At 27.7% G+C, this 24,776-nt stretch overlaps 2 protein-coding genes across 2 annotated transcripts in view; one reads left to right on the forward strand and one right to left on the reverse strand.

Annotated features, from left to right (window-relative positions):
• The window catches only part of LOC112602182 (TWiK family of potassium channels protein 7-like), a 110,292-nt gene that overhangs the window by 31,799 nt on the left and 53,717 nt on the right, over nucleotides 1-24,776 (reverse strand). Inside the window, exon 3 of the mRNA XM_025350139.1 lies at nucleotides 5,780-5,970. Coding sequence (XP_025205924.1) covers nucleotides 5,780-5,922 — 143 coding nt within the window. The 5' untranslated portion in view covers nucleotides 5,923-5,970. The remainder of the gene's footprint in view (nucleotides 1-5,779; nucleotides 5,971-24,776) is intronic.
• Nucleotides 24,070-24,776, forward strand: part of LOC112602183 — a 36,992-nt gene continuing 36,285 nt past the window's right edge. The window contains exons 1-4 of the mRNA XM_025350140.1: nucleotides 24,070-24,075; nucleotides 24,170-24,248; nucleotides 24,317-24,409; nucleotides 24,488-24,571. Of these exons, the coding sequence (XP_025205925.1) occupies nucleotides 24,070-24,075; nucleotides 24,170-24,248; nucleotides 24,317-24,409; nucleotides 24,488-24,571 (262 nt within the window). The remainder of the gene's footprint in view (nucleotides 24,076-24,169; nucleotides 24,249-24,316; nucleotides 24,410-24,487; nucleotides 24,572-24,776) is intronic.

Below are 24,776 nucleotides of genomic sequence, written 5' to 3' on the forward strand. Positions count from 1 at the left end.
CCCATTACATAGTATGCTCAAAATGACAAATTTTTCGGCACATCTCAACATCTGCCACCACCGACGAACCTCATTAATTCCGCTTCAACCGATGTGCGAACGTGTATTACCGAAAGGTTCAGACTCGTGGGGCAAAGGCTGTTTTCTGACTCCGGATTTCCACGCGCGCGCACGTATTTTTCACGCGCGAAACGATAGTACACGACAACGATGACTTTCAAACATGAAACTGGGTCGTTTCAAAGAAAATAAATAAATAAAAGGCAAAGTAGAAACGGCTTAACCCGTAACCCTGGCATGAGTCGTCGCAGCCGGTCAGTCGCAGCAGCTACAGGGCCTGTTGCCAAACGATTTTTCCTGTATTGTGTATCCGTTATATTTTATGTTATTATTATTATTATTATTATTATTATTTATTTTATTTTATTTTTATTTATTTTTTTTTATTCCGACTTTGTTTCGACCGAAACCGTTTTCATTACGTAAATAACCTAGATGTGCGTCTCGACATTTTGGCATTAGCGTTCATCTCTAGAGTCCTACAAAACGGCATACAAGTCGTGTTACCGCACAGTCCGAGCCTATGTAATACTGTATAATATAAAACGGTAAATTAAATTACTTTGTAGCTAACTTTTTTTCCTTTACACAATTCACAACAAAGATGTACCAATGCGTTAGTTACAGTCAATAACATTTTTTTTGATTAATATTTTTTAAAAGTGAAGTTGGTTTGTTTAAGAATATCATATAAATATTCAAGATCTCATGTCTATTTCGTAAATGTTTTCAATCACATGTTGTTCGTTTTTCTTTTCTTTTTTTTTTTTTAACTCAACGATTCAATAAAACTACGCAAATTTCTTTGATCATGCTTAATGCTTAATATTATTAAAGTAATAGGTAACTATTACAGTTAAATAACTGGAACGTATTTACCAAAAAACACAGTTTAATAAAAATAATTAACATATATTATAGTACTTTCAATTTAATACGTTTTATAGATGTTTTGAATGCTCAGTGTAGCCCATTGTACATTATGTTATGTTATATATATGTGTGTGTGTGTGTGTAATATTTTTTTTTGTACGTGTATTAAATAATAAATAAAAAATAAATAAATAGATTATTGATTGAAATCGAATAATATTTTTTATGAGTCTATCATCTTAAAGTATGAAATTTTTTTAAGGTAAAAAATAAATAAATTTCAATAATTTTCTTAATAATTAGAAAAAATTTTAAAATAGCGTGATAACGGAAAAAATTACAAAGAACCAATTTTCAAAGAATCTTATTTTTTTTTTTTTTTTAGATTGAATTTTTTACGAAAATGAATATTTAAACATAATATAACAACTTATATTATAATTTAAAAAATATTAAAAATATTTATCATCAAAACTTTGAACATTTCACTTAAACTCATATTACAATTTTCTATACACTCGATAAAATTGTCGAAATATTAAAGTTATTTACACCAAAACCTATTCACATCACTATATATGTTATAGGTATATAATTATATTTTTTATCTACTATAGGTTAGTTGGAATATTTTAGGTTAATATTAATAATTCTAACTACACAATTAAGAAAATAATATTACCTTTAAGTCATCAACGCTCTTTAGAAATATATGTTAGACTTTACGCTCGGAATCATTAAACATTTTATATGATAATAATTAACTATTAATTTCAAATTTAAACTCGTTATGTCCGAAATCACCCATTAAACACAATGACGAAGTACATTCAAAACCTACTATATATCAGGAAGTGACGTATTTAGACCAACATTAAAACAACACTGGACATTTCTTGTTATTGTTTAAATTATATTTATATTGAAAATAAATTGTTTTAAAAAACGAGAAATATCTATATAGTTTTTATTTACTAATTGAATGTCTGTGTTTAAGAAACACAGACTTTAGGGCCACCAAGTTTCATGTTACGCTACCTATAGCGAGAGAAAAATCTCTTTTTTTTAATTGATTTAATATTTAGACTATAGACTTAATATATTACATAAGTTTCAAAATAGTTAAATGTTTTATAAATGATATTAAATAATATACCTAAAAAAGATAAATCATTTTGAACTCAAACATGACGATGATGATTGGAAATAAATTGCCTCGATTGTTTTGAAAAATGAACAAACTTAATCCGAAATACTGAAACTGTACTTACTTTAACAATATTTAATCCAAATTGAACAACTTGTTAACTCACAATTTAATGTTGGATGTTACATTATATATATATATATATATAATCTCACCAAAACAGGATTATAACTTTTTAAGTATTTGTATTTTCTCTCGGTGTTAGTTTCTATTCTTCAAGAACGTGCCATAAAAATAAAACTACCTACAAAGTATAAGTACTTTTATTTTTTTTAAACTAATATTTCGCTGCGCTATTATCCTTTTCATTGTAACCGTATCAACCGCTTTCCAGCCACCCCCAAAACATATTGATACAACCGTGGATTTCTTTTTTTTTTATGAGATCTCATTAAATTTTATGTTCGTGTAACTTCAACACGACCTACCTATAGCGTATATAATAATATAGTTGTACTTACTAGTCCTACTATACTTATTATTATTCTCGTACCAGCCATTAGATTTTATTATTTTTCATAATTTAATACTATATATATATATATATATATATATATATAAACAAAACCAAATCGTTTGGTTGAGGTTTTTGTGATATTATATTGTGTATTATTTCAATTTTGTTTTTGATATTTTTTCCTATAAATTGAGCGGATACCAGACACGAAACGACATCATAATATTATGTTGTCGCAGAGTATTAAAATCGTATAAATAAAACATTATAAATGTTTAAACTCTGCGCGTTTTTTAATATAACTATGCATATCATTATATAGTATTGTGCTCAGAGAAGTTTATTGCGTTTATCGACTGGCTTAGTAGATCCGGGTTTTAAACACAGAGGGGGGAAAGATTCAAAAACGCATTCGTTACGATACTAGATTATGAATATTTGCGCACACTGACCGTTTATAGATTGTAATAATATAAGCGGCCTAGCTTAAAGCTCAAGATTTATTCGTCGAACGAGCAATATGAATGTCGTGTTACGTTTAATCGAGAATTTACGGTGTATACATTATTACACAGGGTGAGGTATAAAAACGAATTCATTTGAAACAGAAAAAAAAATTATCTCAAAAATTAATTTTTATCGTAAATATAATATTTTAAAACAAATGCAATTTGTTGTTTCAAACATGAATATAATATCATCTATATGATGTCCATCCCTAGGATATACTTGATAAGACGTTTTGAAGCACTCGTGCAGTCATCTCACGTAGAATATCACAATGACTGATTGTTGGTTTGAAAAATACGGTTTTACTACAAACGCAAGATACTACCAATACATGACACCAACTAAAAATGTAATATTTTACCTACTAAAGGTGTAACTATAATACTGAAGTAGTACATTTTTGAATTTGCATGAATAGTAAAGTATTCCCAAACCCTTCACATTTTATTTATAATATTTATGTAGTTTTTGAGTTTATAAATGTTGGATATATCAACCCCCATTTATGTACGTATATAGTATATATAATGTATATTATATATATAAATATAAAATTAAGTTCATTAAAATCACATTGTCACAAATCATTTAACGTGATTTTTCTGTCCAGTAAATTATATTTATTTAGATTAATGCTAGTTCAGGACAACGTAGTCTATGTCAATGTTCTATAATAATAACTACAAAATAATCATATTATAATAAAAAAAAAATTTTTTTTGTTGGAGTGAGGATGCACATTTTAAACTTTGTGTGCGCATTTTCTAGTTTCATCAATGCTTACCAATACAATGGTGTAAAATTATAACTCTATAATACTATCCAATGATGAGTAATACCCGATTAAAATCCATTCGTTTATTAAGGTAGACTCGACTTTACCACGCTGCTCTAAGAACATCAGCAGATATTGTATTTAAAACCATACATGGAACTAGCAAACGCATCGCAATAACGAAACCATAATGATGCATTTAATCAATCTCGTTAAACCTCAATCAAATCATCATCATATTATATTTTCGTATTTAATTAAACGTATTCATATTATTATATTATAATATATTTAATAATAATATACAAGATAACCTTTGCTCGAACCGAATTACCGCGTCATATCCTTCGTTTCTGATAAACACGAGTTACATGACTTGACAACTAGCTAATGACATTTTTTCAGTTTTATTCACTGTTATTATTAAATAACTGATAAAATGAGGATTTTTGGAGCGTAAAAAACATACCGCGGACGTGACAGCGACCGTGTGGAAAATCCCACACCCGACCCATAACTCTTCAAGTCCATGTCGTGTGGCTTTCATGCCAGCCTTGAGTACATAACTCTACTGATCCACCAGTATACATATTATACACCCGTTCGACCTTCACAACTATAGTCTTTGAAAAGGGTTGACATAAAAAACAAAAATAAAGTTTATCCGACACACCACAGACATTATTAACAGAAATAAACATGACGGAATGGAGTGAAGAGCGAGAATAACAGCTAAAAACATTAGGAGGTTTAACCATTGTATTAATATTAAATTTTTGTACGTACGCGATTTTAAAACCACTTAAGTACACTGTCAAAGTTGGATCGAGAGAATGCAAAATTACTTGATTGTCGTCGCGGATTGATATAGGTCGTAATTAACGTATTATTATTGCGATATATCGTTACTCCCCGATGATGAATATTATTATAGTATTGGTATAATATCGAAACAATTTTAAAAGCCACAGTTATTCAGATAAGTCTTCTTCAAGCGTAGTTTACGTCTTATCTGTTTACAATATACCAGTTACTTAGTACTTGGTGAACATTTTTTTGAAATTGTATCGTCTAATACGCCATCGACTCGATGTTAATTCGCGGATAACTGTATTGAAAATTTCACACGATAGCATATCATATTATAATGAGCACCACATTTTAAATACGTTTTAATTTTTTTTAGGTATTTTTGTGGAGTGTACTAGTGACAAAATATCACTTTATTTTCACGCTCGATCGAGTAATATTATGCTTCATCCATCGAATTCGTTCACGTGTAAATAGCATTTATTTCAACCGTTAACTATTTTAGACGTTTCATTTCTATTATTTATCGTATACAATGTACATATTATTGTAAGTACCCACTTCTCATTTGAGCCTAGCGTAGTCTGCCTATGTTAGTCATGCATGGCACGTACCTATTCAATTAATTTACTGGTCTAGTTTCTCCGGACTCTTATCGCCTTGTTATTCGGACTAAAACCTATTATATCAAATATAAAGCTCTCAAGTCCTAGCCAAAATAAATTCAACAAATAACCGAAGTATATTCTAAGCCAAATATTTATAGTGCTGAAAATTGTTATAAACCAATTACGTCATTAAATTACGCTAATTTTAGTAAAAAATGTATAATCGTTTTATCACGTAATATTGCTAAAACTAAAACATTAAAACATCAATATGTTTCTGCGTACGTATTATCGCGGCCTGACTCGATTTTTGTTTATGATTTCTGTATTTTTCTTTTACGTTTTGAATTTATAATATTACATTTTCGTTATCGTCCCCGGTTATAGAAATGAAATAAAAAATCGCGCACAAACGACGTCATGAGCAAAGTTGTGGTAAAAAATAAATAAAAATAACGATGTAACAAAAAAGGTCTTACGGGTCCGCTGGCATGATGTAGTGAGAAGCGTCTGTCTGACTGCGGCGTCCCTGCGCTGTCGTCGATGTAGACGTCGCAGCTGCGTGACCGATGTTACGGTTGTTTTCGGCGGCGGCATGGTAGGCCCCAGGGCTGTTTGTCATTCCGGCACCGCACCACCGCTACGGCATCGCTTGCAACAACCTCGTGACCTGCAAAACACCAACCAACAAACAGACGTTGAATATCATTAATGTCATTATTAATGTTGTATATATTATACAGAGCGATCGTGTATGTACCACGGGCCAACGGTTATCTATCGAGATTTTAAATAAATTCGATTTACGATTTGTTTTATTTTTTTTTTCCTTTCGAATAATTGAACATGCAATTATGCTTGTCGAAATTTCATGAAATAACCGCCTTGATGATATTGAAACTCCATGTATCAATAACTTGGGTCACCGTAAGAAAAAAAAAATTATTGTTTATTTTGAAATAATGAAAAAATACGTCTAAACGATGTGAAGTATAGACAGCTTTCTCCTCGAATATTTTAAAAATTGATATACCGAATGTTTTCAAAAACTTCAATGCGGGTAATCAATGTTCTGAGACTAAACAACCTACATACATCCATAGGTATATGGTTATGGTAAAATACTACGTCGATTTCTATCCCATCGATCCTAGACTAAATGTCACGGTAACAACTGCAGCAGTCGTCACTCGTGTAAGTATACCGCAGTAGTTATACGTCATGTATAGTATAAATTATAAATTATATAATATAAAATAATAATCCGGGCTCTAATATGTTTCATGAATTACGACTGCTGCTTCGCACACTTCAATTAATTGATCGTGTATTCTTGTTTTATCTAATATATTTAAATTCTAATATAGGTACACGTTGTTTTGATAACGATATAATAATATTTTAATTTTTTTGTCTTATTTTTACGTGTATACATAAACATATTGTTTATAATACAGTATTGATGCAAAGATGCTAACCGTTTTTTCCACTTTTTATAGTTATAAAAACAAAATTTTTCAATTATTTTAAGTTTTAATCTTTGATGTCACTTGTTTAATACAATACATTCCTGCATTCCTTTGAGGTAGATAACTATTATTTATACAAATAGCACTACACGAGCCATCATATACGTAGTGTGTTTCAATAGTTTGAAATGTTTAAAATCAATTTTATCAACAATAAGTCTGATGTACTTCGTAATGAATATTTTCACTTATATAAATAGTAAATATGACGCACCTATTTTTTTTCGCTGAAAAATGTTAAGTTTTTTTTTTAACTTCCCATACAGACACACCACGTATTTAAAATCAGAAATAAATAGAATTTAAATTAGCAATTTCATTCAAAAATGTGCATATTATACATATTAAGCTTATCCAAACACGCATTGTGTAAAATAAAAACAAAAACGTGTTTTGAAATTGATCGCCCTGATTGGAACAGTAATTACCATTAAAACGCGCAATATATTGTTTGGATTTCACTTTATTATACATTATCCTTTTCTATAATCATTAAAAGTAACGATAATTAAATTAAATTAAAATAACCTACAATATTACAACTGCAATGTGCATTTAAAAATATGTTGTTCTAATTAAAAATAATAATTATTTTGAGTTTTCATTGTTGGTTTTTAAATGAGTTTGTTAAATAATAACGACACATGAAATTCGTTCATGTTATAAACATAATTTTAATACTTCCAAGATAATTATGATTTAGCTCAATATTATACTTATTATTATATAAATACCTATTCAGCCAGAATAATAAACAAAAATAATTTAAGTTAATAATTAATAAAATATACGTAGGACAAAGTTTAAATATTTTCATTCCATAATGACTGTAAATAATATGTTACACGATTCGGAAAAAAACTGTTTTACACAACTCTTGGCTTTTGGACAAAATTATAATTTCATTCTACATAATAATAAACCAAATAGTAACTTGGTATATTTATATAGTAGATTTATGTAGTAGATTTAATAATCAATTTTTTCGCCATTTAATATTAATAATTACGGAAAGAAAATACAACGTTCTATGCCTACGTACCTATTTTAATAACAATAACTGATAAAATATACACATTTGTCGCCATTAAGAACTCATTCATAGAAAACGGAGTTATTATAATTTGTAGACTAAACTAATAGTACACAAGAAAACTAATAACAATAGTTAGTATAATAAGCATGTGTCGAAAATGTTTTAGACTTACACGTTATACACGCGTGCATTTGAAACATTGTCGTTTCAATGTAGACACTATATTATACACACGTATACATAATATAAATATTATATAGCTAAAACTTATAACGCATTATATTTATGAGTCGACTTAAAGTTAATCCGAAGTAACTTTAATATGACTGTCGACGTCTTTCGTTATAACGACTCAAAACATTTTCGTATTCCGCAGAACGCATCTAACGTAACCATTCTCAATTTCTCACTTTTTCTTTCATTTAAATGTAGCTAAAATTCTACAATTTAATGATACCTAATAATTTATTCACTATAAAAAAGTATAAACAATTTTGGAATCAAATGATTGAGATGAAATAATATTCAATTCTGAAACTAGTATATTTATTATGTGTATTTCACATTATGTAGAGAAATGATTTCACTACACTACAGTCTTCATACTTAAAACGCTTCCACCCATACGATCTCATCTTTTAAAAAATGTAATTTATTATACGTCTATTATTTTTTTATGTTTTTTTTTTCCTATAATTTGTGTATAATATTAGTAAAATATTTAGGTAAATCATCTATCTATATATAAATATAGTTATGATATATAGCCATTTTTTTTTTAATAATCACATTATAAAGTATTACCTATCTATAAGCGGTATAGAATAGAAAGCCATAGGATAGGAATATCTTAAATTATAGTAAAAAATAAAAAAAGAAAGGAAAGGAAAAAAATTAAACAGCTATAATTTTAAGAATTGTTTTCTTAATCTGACATATTTTGACAGGCTTCGAATTTTTTCGTTTATACATATACTAGGCTATACAGTTTTGTATCCGAGTATTTCAGGCAAAGTTATATCGTGATTATCCTTCAAATAAATATTTACTTTTTTTTTTATTTACAAGAAATCACTGTCACCGGAATATCAAAAACACCCATAACTATAATAATAAATTGGATAATAGATTATGCGACATGGTGTCATTAAAAAAAAATTGATTTTTTTATTGGCGACAGTTATTACAAATGTATACTAATCGTATACTCTATTTTCCGCAGTTTAATTTTTAAATTTATTTCACAAGTATAAAATAAATAACAATTTATAAGATATAAACAAATATATTCATGTTTTTTTATAACTAAATTTTATTGGTGATAAATCATGGCAAAACAATATATAAATATGTTTTGTACATACAGTATCATTATATTAAGTTACATTGCTAAATAAAACTTGTGTTGAATATTTCGAAAATTCATATTTTCATTTTTGTGGCATATTTCTTCGTAGTGTGAAAATATGTTATCATTATATTATAATTGGTAAATTGCTGTAGTAAGTTAGTTGTTGCGAATAATTAATTCATTGTCAAAACCGAGTATCTTGAACAAACTTTGAACTACAATTTTATTTTATTACTTCTAAACTTTCGGTTTATTGGTTCTAAAAATATTTAACGACCAAAATATTTTCATCGTAACTTATAAATTAGTAACAAAGTTCAGTGCTCGTAGAATTTTACGCATCATACCACCCATAATGATGATTTAAAACTAATTTATGGGTATATATTATATATAATATAGGGTTTGAAACCTTTATTATAAACCTAATATTTATGAAAATCGAAACAGAAACCAATAATTTTTCATTAAAATCAATAAAAAATAATTGTGTAGTCAAAAACTTAGTTCGGATTTTTTAATATTTACTATTTTTATAATTCATTTAGCCATTATCGTCAGTTACTAACTATCGAACAATATAATTCCATGCAGATATGGCCCGATTTGAATTTTTTTTTTATGTAGGTACTGTGTGTTTCACCAAGTATCTTTACATTACCATTTAATAATGTTTACATAACGATATATATTAAAAATCTGGTTTTTAAAATTTTTAAACTCACATAAGAACCATATTTGTAAATACTTATATTTTAAAACTATTTAAAAAGTGTCTTGTTTAATATAAGCTTATTTTTTAAATAAAAACCACCTTTTACAATGAATAATTTATTGAAATCAAGAACTTAAAATTAAAATTAGTATAACTTAAACATCATTGACAATTTAAAAAATTGAAATTTGAATGATTTTACTATTAAAGGATAGAAGACAGTTATCATATTTGATAAATCACCTTATGTAAAAGACATGTAGTCATAATTTTATTTTTACCTGTTCTACGAAGCATGGCTTTCATTTTAGGAATAATTAAGAAAGATATGACTTAAACATTTTATATTTGTGTTTAAAGATACTTACAATTCATTTAATAATTATAAAAAAAATTTGGAACACATTATTTTAAATTGGGCGGTCAAATTAAATTTAAAAATAAACTTACTATAAGGTGTGTCTAATTTGCTTACTCATAACGCCATATTAAAATTAAAATAAAAAGGTGTCACTAGCTCCCGGATAGGTAACCACCCGGCTTTATAGTGACAAATTCTCGCCATATGTACACGTGTTTCAAATCACATACCCTCCCGGCCTCCCCGAAGTAAAAATCGACTACAGGCTAATAACAATTGATGTTAAAACCTAAATCTATAAATAAAAAAATAAAAAATGTTTTTATTTATTGTTCATCAAATGAACATTTAGGGTTGTGTGAATTATCAAAAATCTCGTGCTATACGAATATATTTTTATAAATAATTCATAATATAATTTTTATTATAAATCGTTTACCACCAATTTACGTAATTTACGTTACATATATAATATACAGGATCTGATGTAATGACAATAGATTAATATTAGTAAATAGTTTTGGTTTGGTGTTAGGAAAACAGCAGCACTTTTCTTCTTGCATTTTTTTAAAACTCATGTTATATTGACATACCTAACAGTGGTTAAGAAAATGTTGGGAATAATTCAATACCATTTATAGTTTTGATTATTTATTGTGTAATAAATAATTTCATATAATGTTTTTAAATCCTTTTAATTACTTTGAATATATTTATCGATCTATCAATTATGTGTTACTGTTAAATTAATTAATATAAATTTTCCTATATATTATAACTATAATTTTTTACACAATGTATTAAAATAAACCGTGTCTATTTGGTTACTCATGATGAGCGGCGAGCAGTCTACTTTATTTATTTAATTACGTTTTTATTATTTTATTCAATTATTATTATGTGAGTAATAGTCAAAACTGTAAAAACTATGGGGTTTTTTGTTTTATTGTTATATGATTTGATCGTGTGCGGGCGTGACGTAATATTTTGTCTAGTTACAAATAATATTTTGCACGCGATTTCTTGCATAACAATAATAATAACACCACAGTCGTTTCGTTTTTATTGTTTTTTCTATCTTAATGATAAGAAAATTATGAAACTCACTTCAAGTGCAAAATACAGAAAATAATTTATGAATGTCAACAAGTATACCGAAGTAAGTAATTACCCCGCGCATGTCACCTGGAAGTTAATAATAAAGATAACATAAAATATTGATAAATTAAATTTATTATCATGAAAAATTATTTATAAGGAAATTTCAAGTAAAAAATAGATAAATAAAAACTAACTTTATAATACTGTTTTTATAATATACACAACACATTACAATATATCGCCATTGAACGAGAAAAAACGAATTTTAATCGCTGTTTGGTCTTTGGATTTTATCTCACAAGACGAGACGGCAGTAGAAATTGCCATGCACAATCAGATCAGTCTTATAGAAAATGTTTCAATATCAAACACGCTTAGCTTAAATTCGATTTGTCTGTAATAAATTCTAATGCAGTGTAAATAATTTTATCAGCTTAAAGGTTCCCATGCATTTAAAACTTATTTCATCAACAATCCATAAAGAAAAATATTTGATAAAAATACGATATTTATCTCTTTTTTTTATACAAGACCGTCAACTAATGTCTGTAAAAAAAAATTAGTATAAATAAATTTATAATAACAAACTAATAAGTTATTACTTATGGTGATTGAAAAATCAAAAATGTTAATAACGTTAATTTTCTTATCTATAAGAAATAAAGAAGATATTTAATTATCTATACGTGATTTGCTAAATACATTACTAGTAATTTGGTGTCAAAAAATTAATGCTACAGGTTCGAAGTAGAAAATTTAAAAAAAAATCATACTAAACAATTTTTAAAACAAGTCTGTAAATGTTTTGGTATGGATAATAATCTTAGGAACCATTTCAATATTACATTTATTCTAACGTTTCCTTGGGCCAATAAGAATGAAATAAAAAACAAAACAGCAGATAGCAAAGATAAATTTAAAAAAATTTCTAATTTATTTACACAATTTCGAATTAGGGCAGTGCTTTTATACATACTAAACTATAAAATATCTACATGTAAAATCCTATTCTAAAAATATTTCAATAGTTGAACATTACATCGTGAATAACAATAATCTTATTTGCTTTTACATACCTACGGTTACTAAATTATATTTTTGTCTAAATTACTTGGCTAAAAATCTAAAATATTATACTTAGAATTTAAACACTTTTTTTTTATCAATACAAAATTCACTAAAATATTGTACGAATAATTAATATTAAATCGAAAATAATGATTGTCAAGTTAACGTCATGGGCAGCGGAAAGTAAAATTATGTTTAGTAAAATCCGAAATGAATACAGCTAACGGGATTATATAAAATGGAAAGGTGCGTCCTAAGGAGTATAATTTGAGATTTCAGCACTGCTAAAAACGATTACTAAGTACGGTCGGGACTGAGATTTATAGATGCCCAATGGGATATACGGTATGTAAGAAAAGGATGAAGGATAGATCTGTTTTTGGCGTTATCTTAGTTTAATGTTTAAATGGTAGACGAGAGGGATAATACGATGACAAAATAGTGAAGTAGTGAAAATTTTCATAAAAGGATTTAGCGGGTGAAGTTATCTTAAGGATAAGCAAAGAATTAAGTATACTGTGAAAGAATCTTTATGAGCTGTAACAAAATTTTAACTCTCTGTATAGAGTGTAAGAAAACATTTTTGGAACATTAACTTCAGCAAATTTTAAAACCAATCCAGCAATAATAAAATAAATATAAACCTAAGTTATAAAAACGAATTTAAAAAAGAAAAAACAAAACAAAACAGAACAGTATAATAATTATTTAGACTATATTAGGAACTAACTTTGAATTTTCAATTCGTTTTTAACGATAATATAAAATAATATGAAAACTACTATAGCAATAAATTTTATAAGAAAAGTATAATTTAAAATCTATAAAGTATAAAAAAAAAACAAATAGTTTGAAATAAAAAAATAAAAATAAATTAAGTTAATAATAACATTAATTTAAATTATCAGTTAACAATTATATTACACACTGAAATAAGTATTCATAGGTAATAAGTTTAATAACTTATATCTAACATGTAATTAATAATATCAATGCTTGGTTTGTATTTATTATTAGATAATACTATTCTCTATATAATTTGTATTCAATATCTTTAGTCATAAGACTTGATTTTTTAATATTATCTATTGCATAATTAAAGTTTTTAACTGAAATAACGATATTTATGAGGGGGAATTATTTCAAATTATTTTAATATCCAATATAATTAACATTAGTATTTGTGTTATGAATATTAAGGTATATAGAAATAATTATATAATTAAATATAACGAATATCTATTTTAAATGGACAATTAACGATTAAATTATAATGTACGTATATATCTTTTAAATCAAATTACTGTTAATTAATTATACATACAACTGGCATACAAATATTATTCTAAAATATTCACGCAGATCCTTTGTATATCAAAAATTGAGTGTAGATAATAATTCTTAATATCTACCTATTTAGTTCCAAAAAGTTTAGACAAAAACTATAGAGGGTGGTTATGCATTTTTATACTAATGAAAATTGACTTTACTACCCTTACATAAATTTTAACTGAATGTTTTATCATTCGTACTGTTTCGTAATAATACAATACTTATAATATTATTAGTTATAGATTTCTTACTGCAACACTTCCCATTTTCAAACACCCGGGTGAGTGAAGCAAGACAAATGCTTAACACCCGCTCTTTAGTTGTATCTTCTCTGATAATTATTTAACAATTAAATCATTTATTTTAATATTAAAAAAATATTGTATTGGTTTGTTAACTTAAATTGTAAAAATTTATGTAATATTAAGATAAATCGTATATAATCGTTATTTTTCCACTATTTTATTTGTCTCTCCATGAATAATAAACACATTATCTATTATTATCTAGGTACATCCTGATTATCTGATATTTTACCGAGGAAATTTTTTCATTTAAACCTTCAAACTATAACGTTATAAAAACCGATTTATACAAATATCAGCTTATGTCGAGAGTTTCACTTGAACTAACTAGAATATAAGACACAGGACAAATTAGTAAACAACAAAATCGATTAGTGGGTTATCAGTTTGATATCACAATAAATGAATACAAATTTGTTCTGTTTATGCCCGATACCATACTAATTCAAACGTATAATTAAAAGCCATGTGAGTGAGTTATCATAGTAAAGTAAATTTCGATTTGTAGAATGATGTCAAAAATTCACCTTTGAACCACATGGGTTTAAAGAAAACGATAATATTAAACTATTGACTGTGGTGTATATATTATAATAGTACCACAGAGTCAAAAACCCTTCAGTCATATTCGAATTTCGAGTAAGAGACCGTTCTTTCAAAGGCATCAGACGATTAAAATGACTGAAACTACCAATCACTCAAAAACGTTTATAAAATAAAGTTCCAAAAATTACTTCGACGGAAGAAAGTAACTCCATAAAAATATATGTTCTCTTGTACGTATGAATATGTGTAGTAAATTTTAATAAATTATATAGAAAATCATGGCGTAAAGCTGCGCTGATATAAAGATCCTATTTTATCGTCTCAATAATTATTTTATTGCAATTTAAAGAAATTAAATTGAAATTTCCCAACTGCTCTAATTATACTTCCAGATATTTTAAAATATATATACTGTATATATGATATTGTATGTTTTTATTGTTATTATTATTATTTATTTTTATTTTTTTTTTTTTTGAAACACCTAGAAAATGATGACGCATTGGTACAACGTCAGTGAAAAATAGACGTAATATAATTGGCGAGGGAGAGAGACGAATGTGTGTATAGTGTATACGTATGCGTCTTCAGGCAATAACCGATGTTTTGCAAATAACATCGTCTAAAACTCGATAATATAAAACTTGATTCCCTCTCTTTCCCGGTCCTCTGAAATTCAACCACTCATTCCCATCCAGACAGCTCGCAAGTACAAGACGCAGATGGTTCACAAACTCGCCAATTGGATACTTTACAGTTTTTCCGACGCCATCTGTGCCCTTCCGCAAACAGAAAAATATAACGCTCGAGGCGCAATCGACCGATCGACCGATTTCAACCGACAGGTCTGTCGCGGTCGATACAATAATAAATGAAAAAACACTAAGAGGGAGAAAAAAAGGTTCAAGTACTCAAAAAACAATCTCAAGTGCAGTGATCCGTTTTTACGACCTGAATATTGTTTCATTGTGCCGATACAACATCTATATTTATATATATATTATATTATATAATCATATATGCTTGGTAGACGTCCACGGCCACTTACAGCTACCCATTTTCCTAACTAAGAGACTTGACGTAAATTTATTGTAAGACATTCGTTTTTTTTTTTAAAGTTTTTTACATCCATACTAAGACAAAAAACTATACTATTTTTACAACGTTGTTCTACACCTATTCCGCAAAAGTTTGCAACGCGACGCTAATAACGAATATTATTTATTATTAAACTATTTAATATTTATCATTTATCAAGTCTGCAAAAAAGATAACAGATCCATCAGTAATGATAAAAAACATCAAACATTCACTAAAGGGTTAAGATATAGTTACTTATACTATGCCCATCATCTCTTTTTTATTAATTTTCAAATAAGTTTATTCAATCTCAAAGGCGATAAAATAATAGATGAAAAAATTAATAAATATATATTATGCTTAATATATTTACAAATTATTCATAATATATTATATAACAACTAACGGAATTAACTAATGTTTCAAAAAGTCGACGGTATTCATCAAAGAAATATTTTCATTAAAAAATAAAAAACATTCTCCAATATGATTGTCAATAAAATTAAACTACGTCATTATTATTTATTATCTATAAATATTGACTATAGAGACTTTAATTTTACTCCTTGTGGACCATAAACTACAGTTTTATGGAATCGACATAAATTCGTGACATCATTATTGCGATATTTATAGATTTTATCGTTATGATATTTGTTTTTCTCTGATTAATTATCACTCGCGAGTCCATAAATTATACGAAATACCGATACACACAAACAAAGCTGCAACGCGCAAACAATAAGCAATCATAATTGCGATTCGAGGCGGTCTATTAAGATTTTAGACCGTCTTAAACGTGCTCTAAATAACAATAATAACAACTGTTCAGGGTAAAATAATTGACATACGAGAGAAGATAGCGAACGTTGGTAGAAACGTACGCAAAATATATCGCGATCATAGCGATATAAAAGTTTAGTCGCACGTAAATCAGAATTTACTGAAACATCGGTTAAATTTATAATGAAATACGCCCCGGAAGGTTTTAGGTGGCCTCATAGTTTACATTGTTATAACGCGCGTTGGTACTATCGTAAAAATGAATTTGATGTAACGTTATTCGTGCGTTGTCGGAGGTTATTAACAATTCGCGCAATGATGGGTGTAGCCTTTAATTATTACTAGACAGTGCGAACCACTGCGACCGTTAACTCGATTTATTCGTGTAACTCTATATAATATGTATAACACTACATATACACAGAGTGATGGAAATTGACAGTAATAATAATGATATATGTTGTTATATGTTTATTGCGCAGATATCAAACAGAATGATTCACAAAGTATCCTCACTCCCAATTTTTCACTTTTAATAATTAATAAATTTACATTTTAGTATCTTGTACTTCTTAAGAAATGTCCTGTAGCGATACAAATTTTCGTTTTTAAAACGAGAACCTTTTTTTTACTGTACATTATTTATTGAAAATAGCTTTAAACAATTTTAAGTACCTAATTAAACATTAAAACAAGTGATTTATCAGGTATTTAAATAAATATATTAAAAATATAAGTCCTAAAATTTCGTTTCAAAAAAAAAATATAAATAAATGTAATATTAAATTTAGTATTTATTAAACTTGCGTAACTTTTATGAATTTAAATATAATTATATTGATTTTTTTTTTTTTTTTTTTTTAAAAAAAATATATATATATTATATATATATATATATATATATATTGATATTGATTGATAAATATAGATTACCAAAATATTTAAATTACCATAGACCCAGATCTTCGAGATCCAAATTATCATAAACTTAGTAGGTAACTATACAGAATACTGTTTCAAAAACTACTCATTAGAATTTAAATTTTGATACGATAACATTCTCAGAAAAAAAGTGTGTGTTATGTAATTTACAATAGAAAATGTAGGAAGAACAGATTTTTGTATCTCCATAAAAAATTACTCAAGTAATACATCAAATTATAAAATTTTAAAAATCAGGTCTTAAATATAACTGTATTGTTGAAAAATAAAAGAGGAAGAGCCTATTTGATAAATCACTTCGTTTATGGGCCCAAAACTATCATTGTTATACTTTGAACATTTATAAAATAATTTTCAGAAATATTTTTTTTTTTTTTTTACCATTAATTACTTTTTATAGAATAATTATTCATAAGCAGCAGTCATAGAAATGCATGTACGACATCTCTGTCAAAAAAGATAAGAAACTAAAACGTGGCTTATTTAATAATTAATTTTTCCCCCTTTAGATGTATGATGCCTATATAAGTACTGTACTCGAGATTCACGCCAGTAACGCTAGTTCTGTCAATGTTCATACATCTATATCAAGCGTTAAGAATATTAATTATTATTCTTTGTACAATAGAATATTTTCTAAAAATGTCCTGTCAGTACAGTAATGTCATGATTTAAATTCACTCAAAAAACCTTTCACAACGATTTAATTAAAATCAACCATAATATGATTGTATTAACATCAACTAGTGTCTTATTTAAGAGTATGTTAATATGTATTATTAAGCAGCACAGAGTATGTTTTAACTCATAATTGTATTAAATTTTATTTAACGAAATGCGTTTATTTATTCTAGTTAAGTTCTGTTCACCGTTTTCTTATTATAAATTTAAAAATGAAAAAAATCAATGAATAGACCGAGATGAAAATAAAAATTCACATAAATTATTTATTTTTTTCAACCCTTCATCTTTATTTAATAACAAAGCAAAAAAATTGAATATAATGCAACACATTTTGTATAGGCACCGTTATATTTTATCATATTTACATATTTTCGTTCCGCACCTTGAATTGTTCGTATTAAAGTTTCAAGAGTTAATATGAACATACCAAAAACGAAAAATTGTTTGATAATTATTTTTTTACTGAAAAGCAAAATTGGTCAAACACGAGTAACTTAACACAAACAAAACGTGATAGTGTTCATAAAAAAGAATATATTATTATGTTGTTCACTGTTAAATACAAAATGTTTTCATATAAACTACTTTATTTATACAACATATGTATAGTTTCCTAATAGCATATACATCCCACGGGAACGTCCCATTTGATTTCTTTGGAAGAGAAGATTATAGAGCAAGTTATAAGAGAGATTTTTGATTACCCAATGGGTTACTTCAAAGCACAACTGTTCTAAGAAATGTTCCGGTTTACAGTAGTAAGTGGTATTAATCGAAAACCGTCTTAAAATTACATCTACCATTTCTTGCATTTATAAATTACTGTATGTGCTGATTAAATATCTTACTGGATTTATTATAGTAAAATGTTAATATACAATACGTGTGGTTTAATGTTGAAAAAGAGTAAGCACGTAAAATATTAGATTAAAACTCAAAATAAGAAGGTAATATATTAACATAATTTACACAGAATTGGGTTAGTTAAATAAGTTAATTGACATAAATCACATGCAATGATTCTTTCTACATTTTCAATTTTGGAATCGAAGTGATAAATGATCTATTAGACGGTTTTAATATTTCGATGATCACGTAAATAAAATAAAAGATTACAAACTTATTATAGTTAATCGTTTAATGTTAAATTTACTTATATGTATAAAATATAATCTGATAAGAGTATTACAGTCTTAAATGACATACTTAATCTAATTTGACGTACACTAGAAAATGCATTCAGCAGATAAATTTTTCGAAGTATTAAATTGTCAAAATGCTTTTAACATTTCAAAAAAGTCCAAAAATTGTCCCGGATATTGCCAAGATTCGATGCTGAGGTGGTCACCATCGACAAAACAGAAGCAAAAAATCTCCAACTTCAGGTCACTTGACAGACAATAAGTCGTGCAATGGTCTAATAATGTGGGTTTGCTTTTGCATTTATGTACAACTGAGTAGATTTTTAAAACTAAAGAAAAGTGACTACACTGATCCATATAATATTAACAAACTCTAAAAACGTCAAAACATATACGCAACATACTTTTCTTTCATACTATTTGAGACAACAAAAATATTTGTTTCAATGACAATGACAAAAATCATATAATAAGAGCGTACTCCAAGATAGTATTTTATTAAATAATTATTACACTTAAGAATTATATATAATATTATCTGCTAAGGATTGCCTTCTATGATGGAATCAATATTGACATTTTATTATTTTTCAGCAGCACGTTTTGCCACTTATTAAAAAATATCCAGTACACAATGATGGTCGTATTCAACGTCTCGTTTGATAAGTGATAACCACACTTTTATTATTATTATAATACACTATTCCAACCCCATGCATATACCTATTTCAATTTACTTTAGGAATTCTAATAACACCTTAAAATTATTAATAGGCAGGTTAAACTTATCGATATTATTAAATAAACCTATCGTTCTATCAAAGACATCTAAGTCACAATAATTATATATTAGCATAGTTATAAATTTGTATAAGCAAATTCTAGAAGCAAATTCTAGAATCATAAGTCATGTAAATCATAATATTAATTACATCGTTTTTTACAAAAAAAAAAAATCTAAAATGTAATTGATAGTCATAGTGATGAAACAAAATAAACTAAGAGAAATATATATATATATATATATATATATATATTAATATGTACTGTTTTTGTTAAATAGATCATATTATATTCTATCTTTACCTAATTCCCTACTCTTCAGAAAGTAAATATTAACTTCGATTAAAGACTGATTTAAATTGAAAAGACAAATTTTCAATAGCCAATTACATTTACCACGCACATTTATAAAATCAATTCTCTCAACTTACACAAAACTCATTATATATAAACCACAATTCTATTTTAAGATCTATGTGGGTAGATGCTTTACAAATTTGAAGTTATGCAAAGCTATCCCAAATGTGTACTATGCAAGCATTCTAAACGATCATTATTCGCAAACGATACCATCTACACTATAATATGTATCAAATTACACTCTGATTTTAAAATTGAAAAAGTAAACCAATTAGCTATTAAACATTTTAAAACCATATCACTTAAACTTCTAGATTTTTACACAGCAATTAATAGATGTGAATAATATATAACATATAATATTTATGTGACATTAGATCTAATATTTATTTGTTTGGTCATTTATACGAAATTGTTCAAATAATCAAAGTCTCCATTACCTCACCAATTCAATATTATCATAGATCGAAAATCAAAGTACAGATATTTTTATTTTCGATTTTCTTTGTAGAGAATAATATAATATAAAAACTACGGTCCACAACATGTATAATTTATAAATTGTTTTTGAAGGTTATTCAGGCGTTAGCATTCACGACCACTCTGAGTCCCTTATTACATTTCTGCTTTTAGGTATAAGTAATCGAAAAGAAGATACCAACTGGTTTGTAATACCTACCTACACTAATGTCTTGATATTTCATTAATTCATTACAATAATATTTAGACCAATATAACGCAGACGAAACTTAATAATATATTTATACGAGTGTATGTGTATAGTGTTGTTGAAAATTACCTATTACACCCAATACTGTTGTTAAGCATTATTTTCCAAAACATTTTTTCGCCATGGATCTAGACATATTCGTCGTTTTTCCCGGATGATAGGTACCCCCGTTGGCATTACACTACGCGGTTGAGAAATGAATTAAGCCCAACCGCACATTTTCCCCGTCGCCCGGATATATTAACCGGGGTGTTAGCACGGGGCGCGGTTAGCGAGTGGTAATCGGTTACCGGTCCGGACGCGCACAAAAGCCACACCTCGTCCGGCGATAAGGGGATGGGTGTATAGGAGTCGCGGCGTCCGGTGTTTGGCGGGGGTTAAGTACGGTGACTGCCGTATTACTGCCGGTAATGGTGGCAAATGTAAAAACCATGTTTGCGTCGCGCGCCAAGAAGGTTTTGCCGCTGCCACCACGCGTTAATGTCGAATCGATACGACGCGCCGGCGTCGCTTTCGTGTGTGTCACGGTGTGTTGGACGGCTTAAGCCCTGCAAACCATCTACCGTGTTACCGTAATACATGTTATGTATAATATTATATTTTAATGGCACCGCACGGGTGGACGGTGTGTCCAATGTGACTTGAACCATTGTGTGACGATTTTCGAATTATCTGCAGGTTCGACCGATTCGGTACGATGGGTGTTACATCAGTGCCACACGGGGAATTTTCTGATCGCGTGTAATTAAATACAATGTATCATAGTGTATCGGCTTTAACCCAATTTTTTCGAAAGCAAAAAAAAAATTCACTAGACTAGAAAATATTTCTATCCATAAAATATACAAATTTACAAAACAATTAATTATTAGTATTATTACAATACATTGTTATTGAAGTTCCGTTTGCTTTAATTTATTAATAGCCACTTTTCTCAAGACTACACGCAGTTGAATCATTTGGTAATCCATCTAGGCACCACTGTGTAATGCTATTAATATTTATTTTTAGCGAGTTTACGAGTCACCCACTCAACAACGGTATGCGTCCCACAGCCACTTTATCCGGTTTTCAGCAAAATCCTCGTTTTCGAACCGCTGACACGCATTAGAACACATACTTACATTTTGTAAAATCACGGTCGTTTCGATAATAACTGTTCAAACAAAATGTATTTTTCCTTAACTTTTTCCGTACCCAAATTAAATTGTCTGGGGATGGGTCGAATAGTTATTATTTTTGTCGATTCTGATTCTACATGTATTTTAACCACTGCTCGACATAATATGTATTATTTACCATTTCCTTCCAATTCTTTCACACCCTTGAATACCGTACTTTAATCGGCGCACAAATCAAGCACTGCAGATCATATCCTCAAAATGTATCGCATTGAAATGAGTGCCGACACTGCGATGCCATCAAAACAATTTGAACCATACGTCTTATTAGTTATTACTATGAATAATTTCAACATATCCACAAATCTACATTCTCTGACGATAATCAGAAACGTGTGTACAATAATAATAATAGTGACGATTTGACGCCCCGTACGGGGCGAAGACGCGCATATAATATTATAGTGTATATCATATAGGTAAGTAGTATTGGCCCGATAGGAATAATAATACGATGTTATGTGACGAAAGAATGATGTGTGAGATTCTCTTGGTTATATATTATGCGAACTCGAAGAAACTATAAATATTGTACCAACTGTATAACGGCAATAAACTCGTATGGTGTACCTGCCAATTCTAAGTTGAAAGACTCGTAGGCCGTAGGCAATTTATAATTGAACGACTGCAAATAATGTGCGTAATTCCCAACTCCGATGAGAAACGAAAATATTAACAATTATTTCTGCAGAATAAATTATATGAAATAAATCATTAACATACTATATGTATAATACTGTATAATTATTATTATAGTCGTTCTGTTCATTGGTCTGTGTTTATTTGTATAGGTACGAAAATTCATAACTAGCCATAATTGTGAGCATTAATGTCGTTAACATACCTAATAATCAATAAGTTAAAAACTTATGTTTTTTAGTAAATTCGTTAAACCATGCTTTCAGTTAAAATCATGTACCAAAGTGGAAACCGCTCCGGTTGATATGTACAAAATCTTAAGCTAAACTCTCATTGTTTATGTATATCGTTTTGTACAACATATCTGTTAATGCATACAAACTACGTAGATCCTTTGATATCACGTTTATATAATATTTTTTTTAATTAAATAAAAAAATTCATATTGCTTGGTTTGATAATCTTGATGATACAAGCATTTAATTGCATCAAGTATGAATCTATAAATAATAAAACACTGTCTAAAGGCATGAATTACTTAAGATAAAGAACAGTAAAAATGAAGAGTATAATGCATTTCTTTTTTAATACAATTCTCAGTTATTATTTACACGATCTCATAACAATGACCCAGGTGGTATTTATAAAAATTGGTGTACCTATAATTTATTTAACTGAATTAAATTCATATGTATCTCTACATCAATTTTAAATTGTAATAATCAAATATATTTTCTGTTAACTCTTAAACTATAAAGTTATAACTTAACGTTCCTACTATTGATTTAACTCAACTAACACTAGTTGAAATTTTCTATTATCCAATTGAACTAGAGATACGTACACCAAATTTTAATTTTGCTTTTATAACGATATAGATAACTACTGCACGTTTGAACATTTCATTGTACTGAAAAACAATGTTCGCAAACTTAAATAATTGGCTAATAAAATAAACTCATCATCATATGACGTAACCCTGGTAGTATAATCTTTTTTTTTTTTTTACATAACATATTTTTTTTAATTTTTTTTTTTTTACCTACATCAATAAATTGGTTTATACTCCACTCAATTGTTTTTCACTGATGATCGTTAAACATGATGGTAAACATAATCAGTAGTGTTCAGTTTTCAGTCATACAAAGTTTATTTCAAACTTTTCATTATTATTTTTTTTTTTTTTTTTTTTTTTATTTAGAAAAAATCCAATTCAGAAACATTTAATAAACGTCAACAGAACATGGATCAAAGTTTTGAGTTGGATACGCTTTCAAATGGTGAATTATTTTAACACTTAATATATTTTAGTAAATGACTCAATGGATATTACTTTGATTATATTCAGATGTCGAAAAAAGTATTGTGAGTTCGCTGATAGGCGTACCAGAACTAAAAGCATACGTAACAACTTTGAAAAAACACAAACAACAAATATCAGGTGGAAATATTATACTATACTACAAACATTCAATAGAATTATTATAAATTATAACATGAATTTATCATTAAAATATAGTTATGGTTGAAAATATTATTAAAACAGTTAACACTTCTCAAGAAAAAAAACTGACAGACGTATTTGTGTGGGAAAAAACATCAGGTAAATTTCATAAAAATTTAATATTCATAAGCTCTCGCGTTTAGTACACTACTAAAACAAAATCGGCTTAAAATATGACTTAAAGTATTTAAATTTGTGTCTATTGCAAAAATCAATTAAAATTAGTGTATAATATATTTTATATAATTTTACTGAACACACATATCAATCATTTTAAAATTAGCATTTATTCATAACGGAAAAG

This window comes from Melanaphis sacchari, unplaced genomic scaffold, assembly GCF_002803265.2.
Source record: "Melanaphis sacchari strain LSU unplaced genomic scaffold, SCAv2.0 Contig84_pilon_pilon, whole genome shotgun sequence".
Taxonomy (NCBI): domain Eukaryota; kingdom Metazoa; phylum Arthropoda; class Insecta; order Hemiptera; family Aphididae; genus Melanaphis; species Melanaphis sacchari.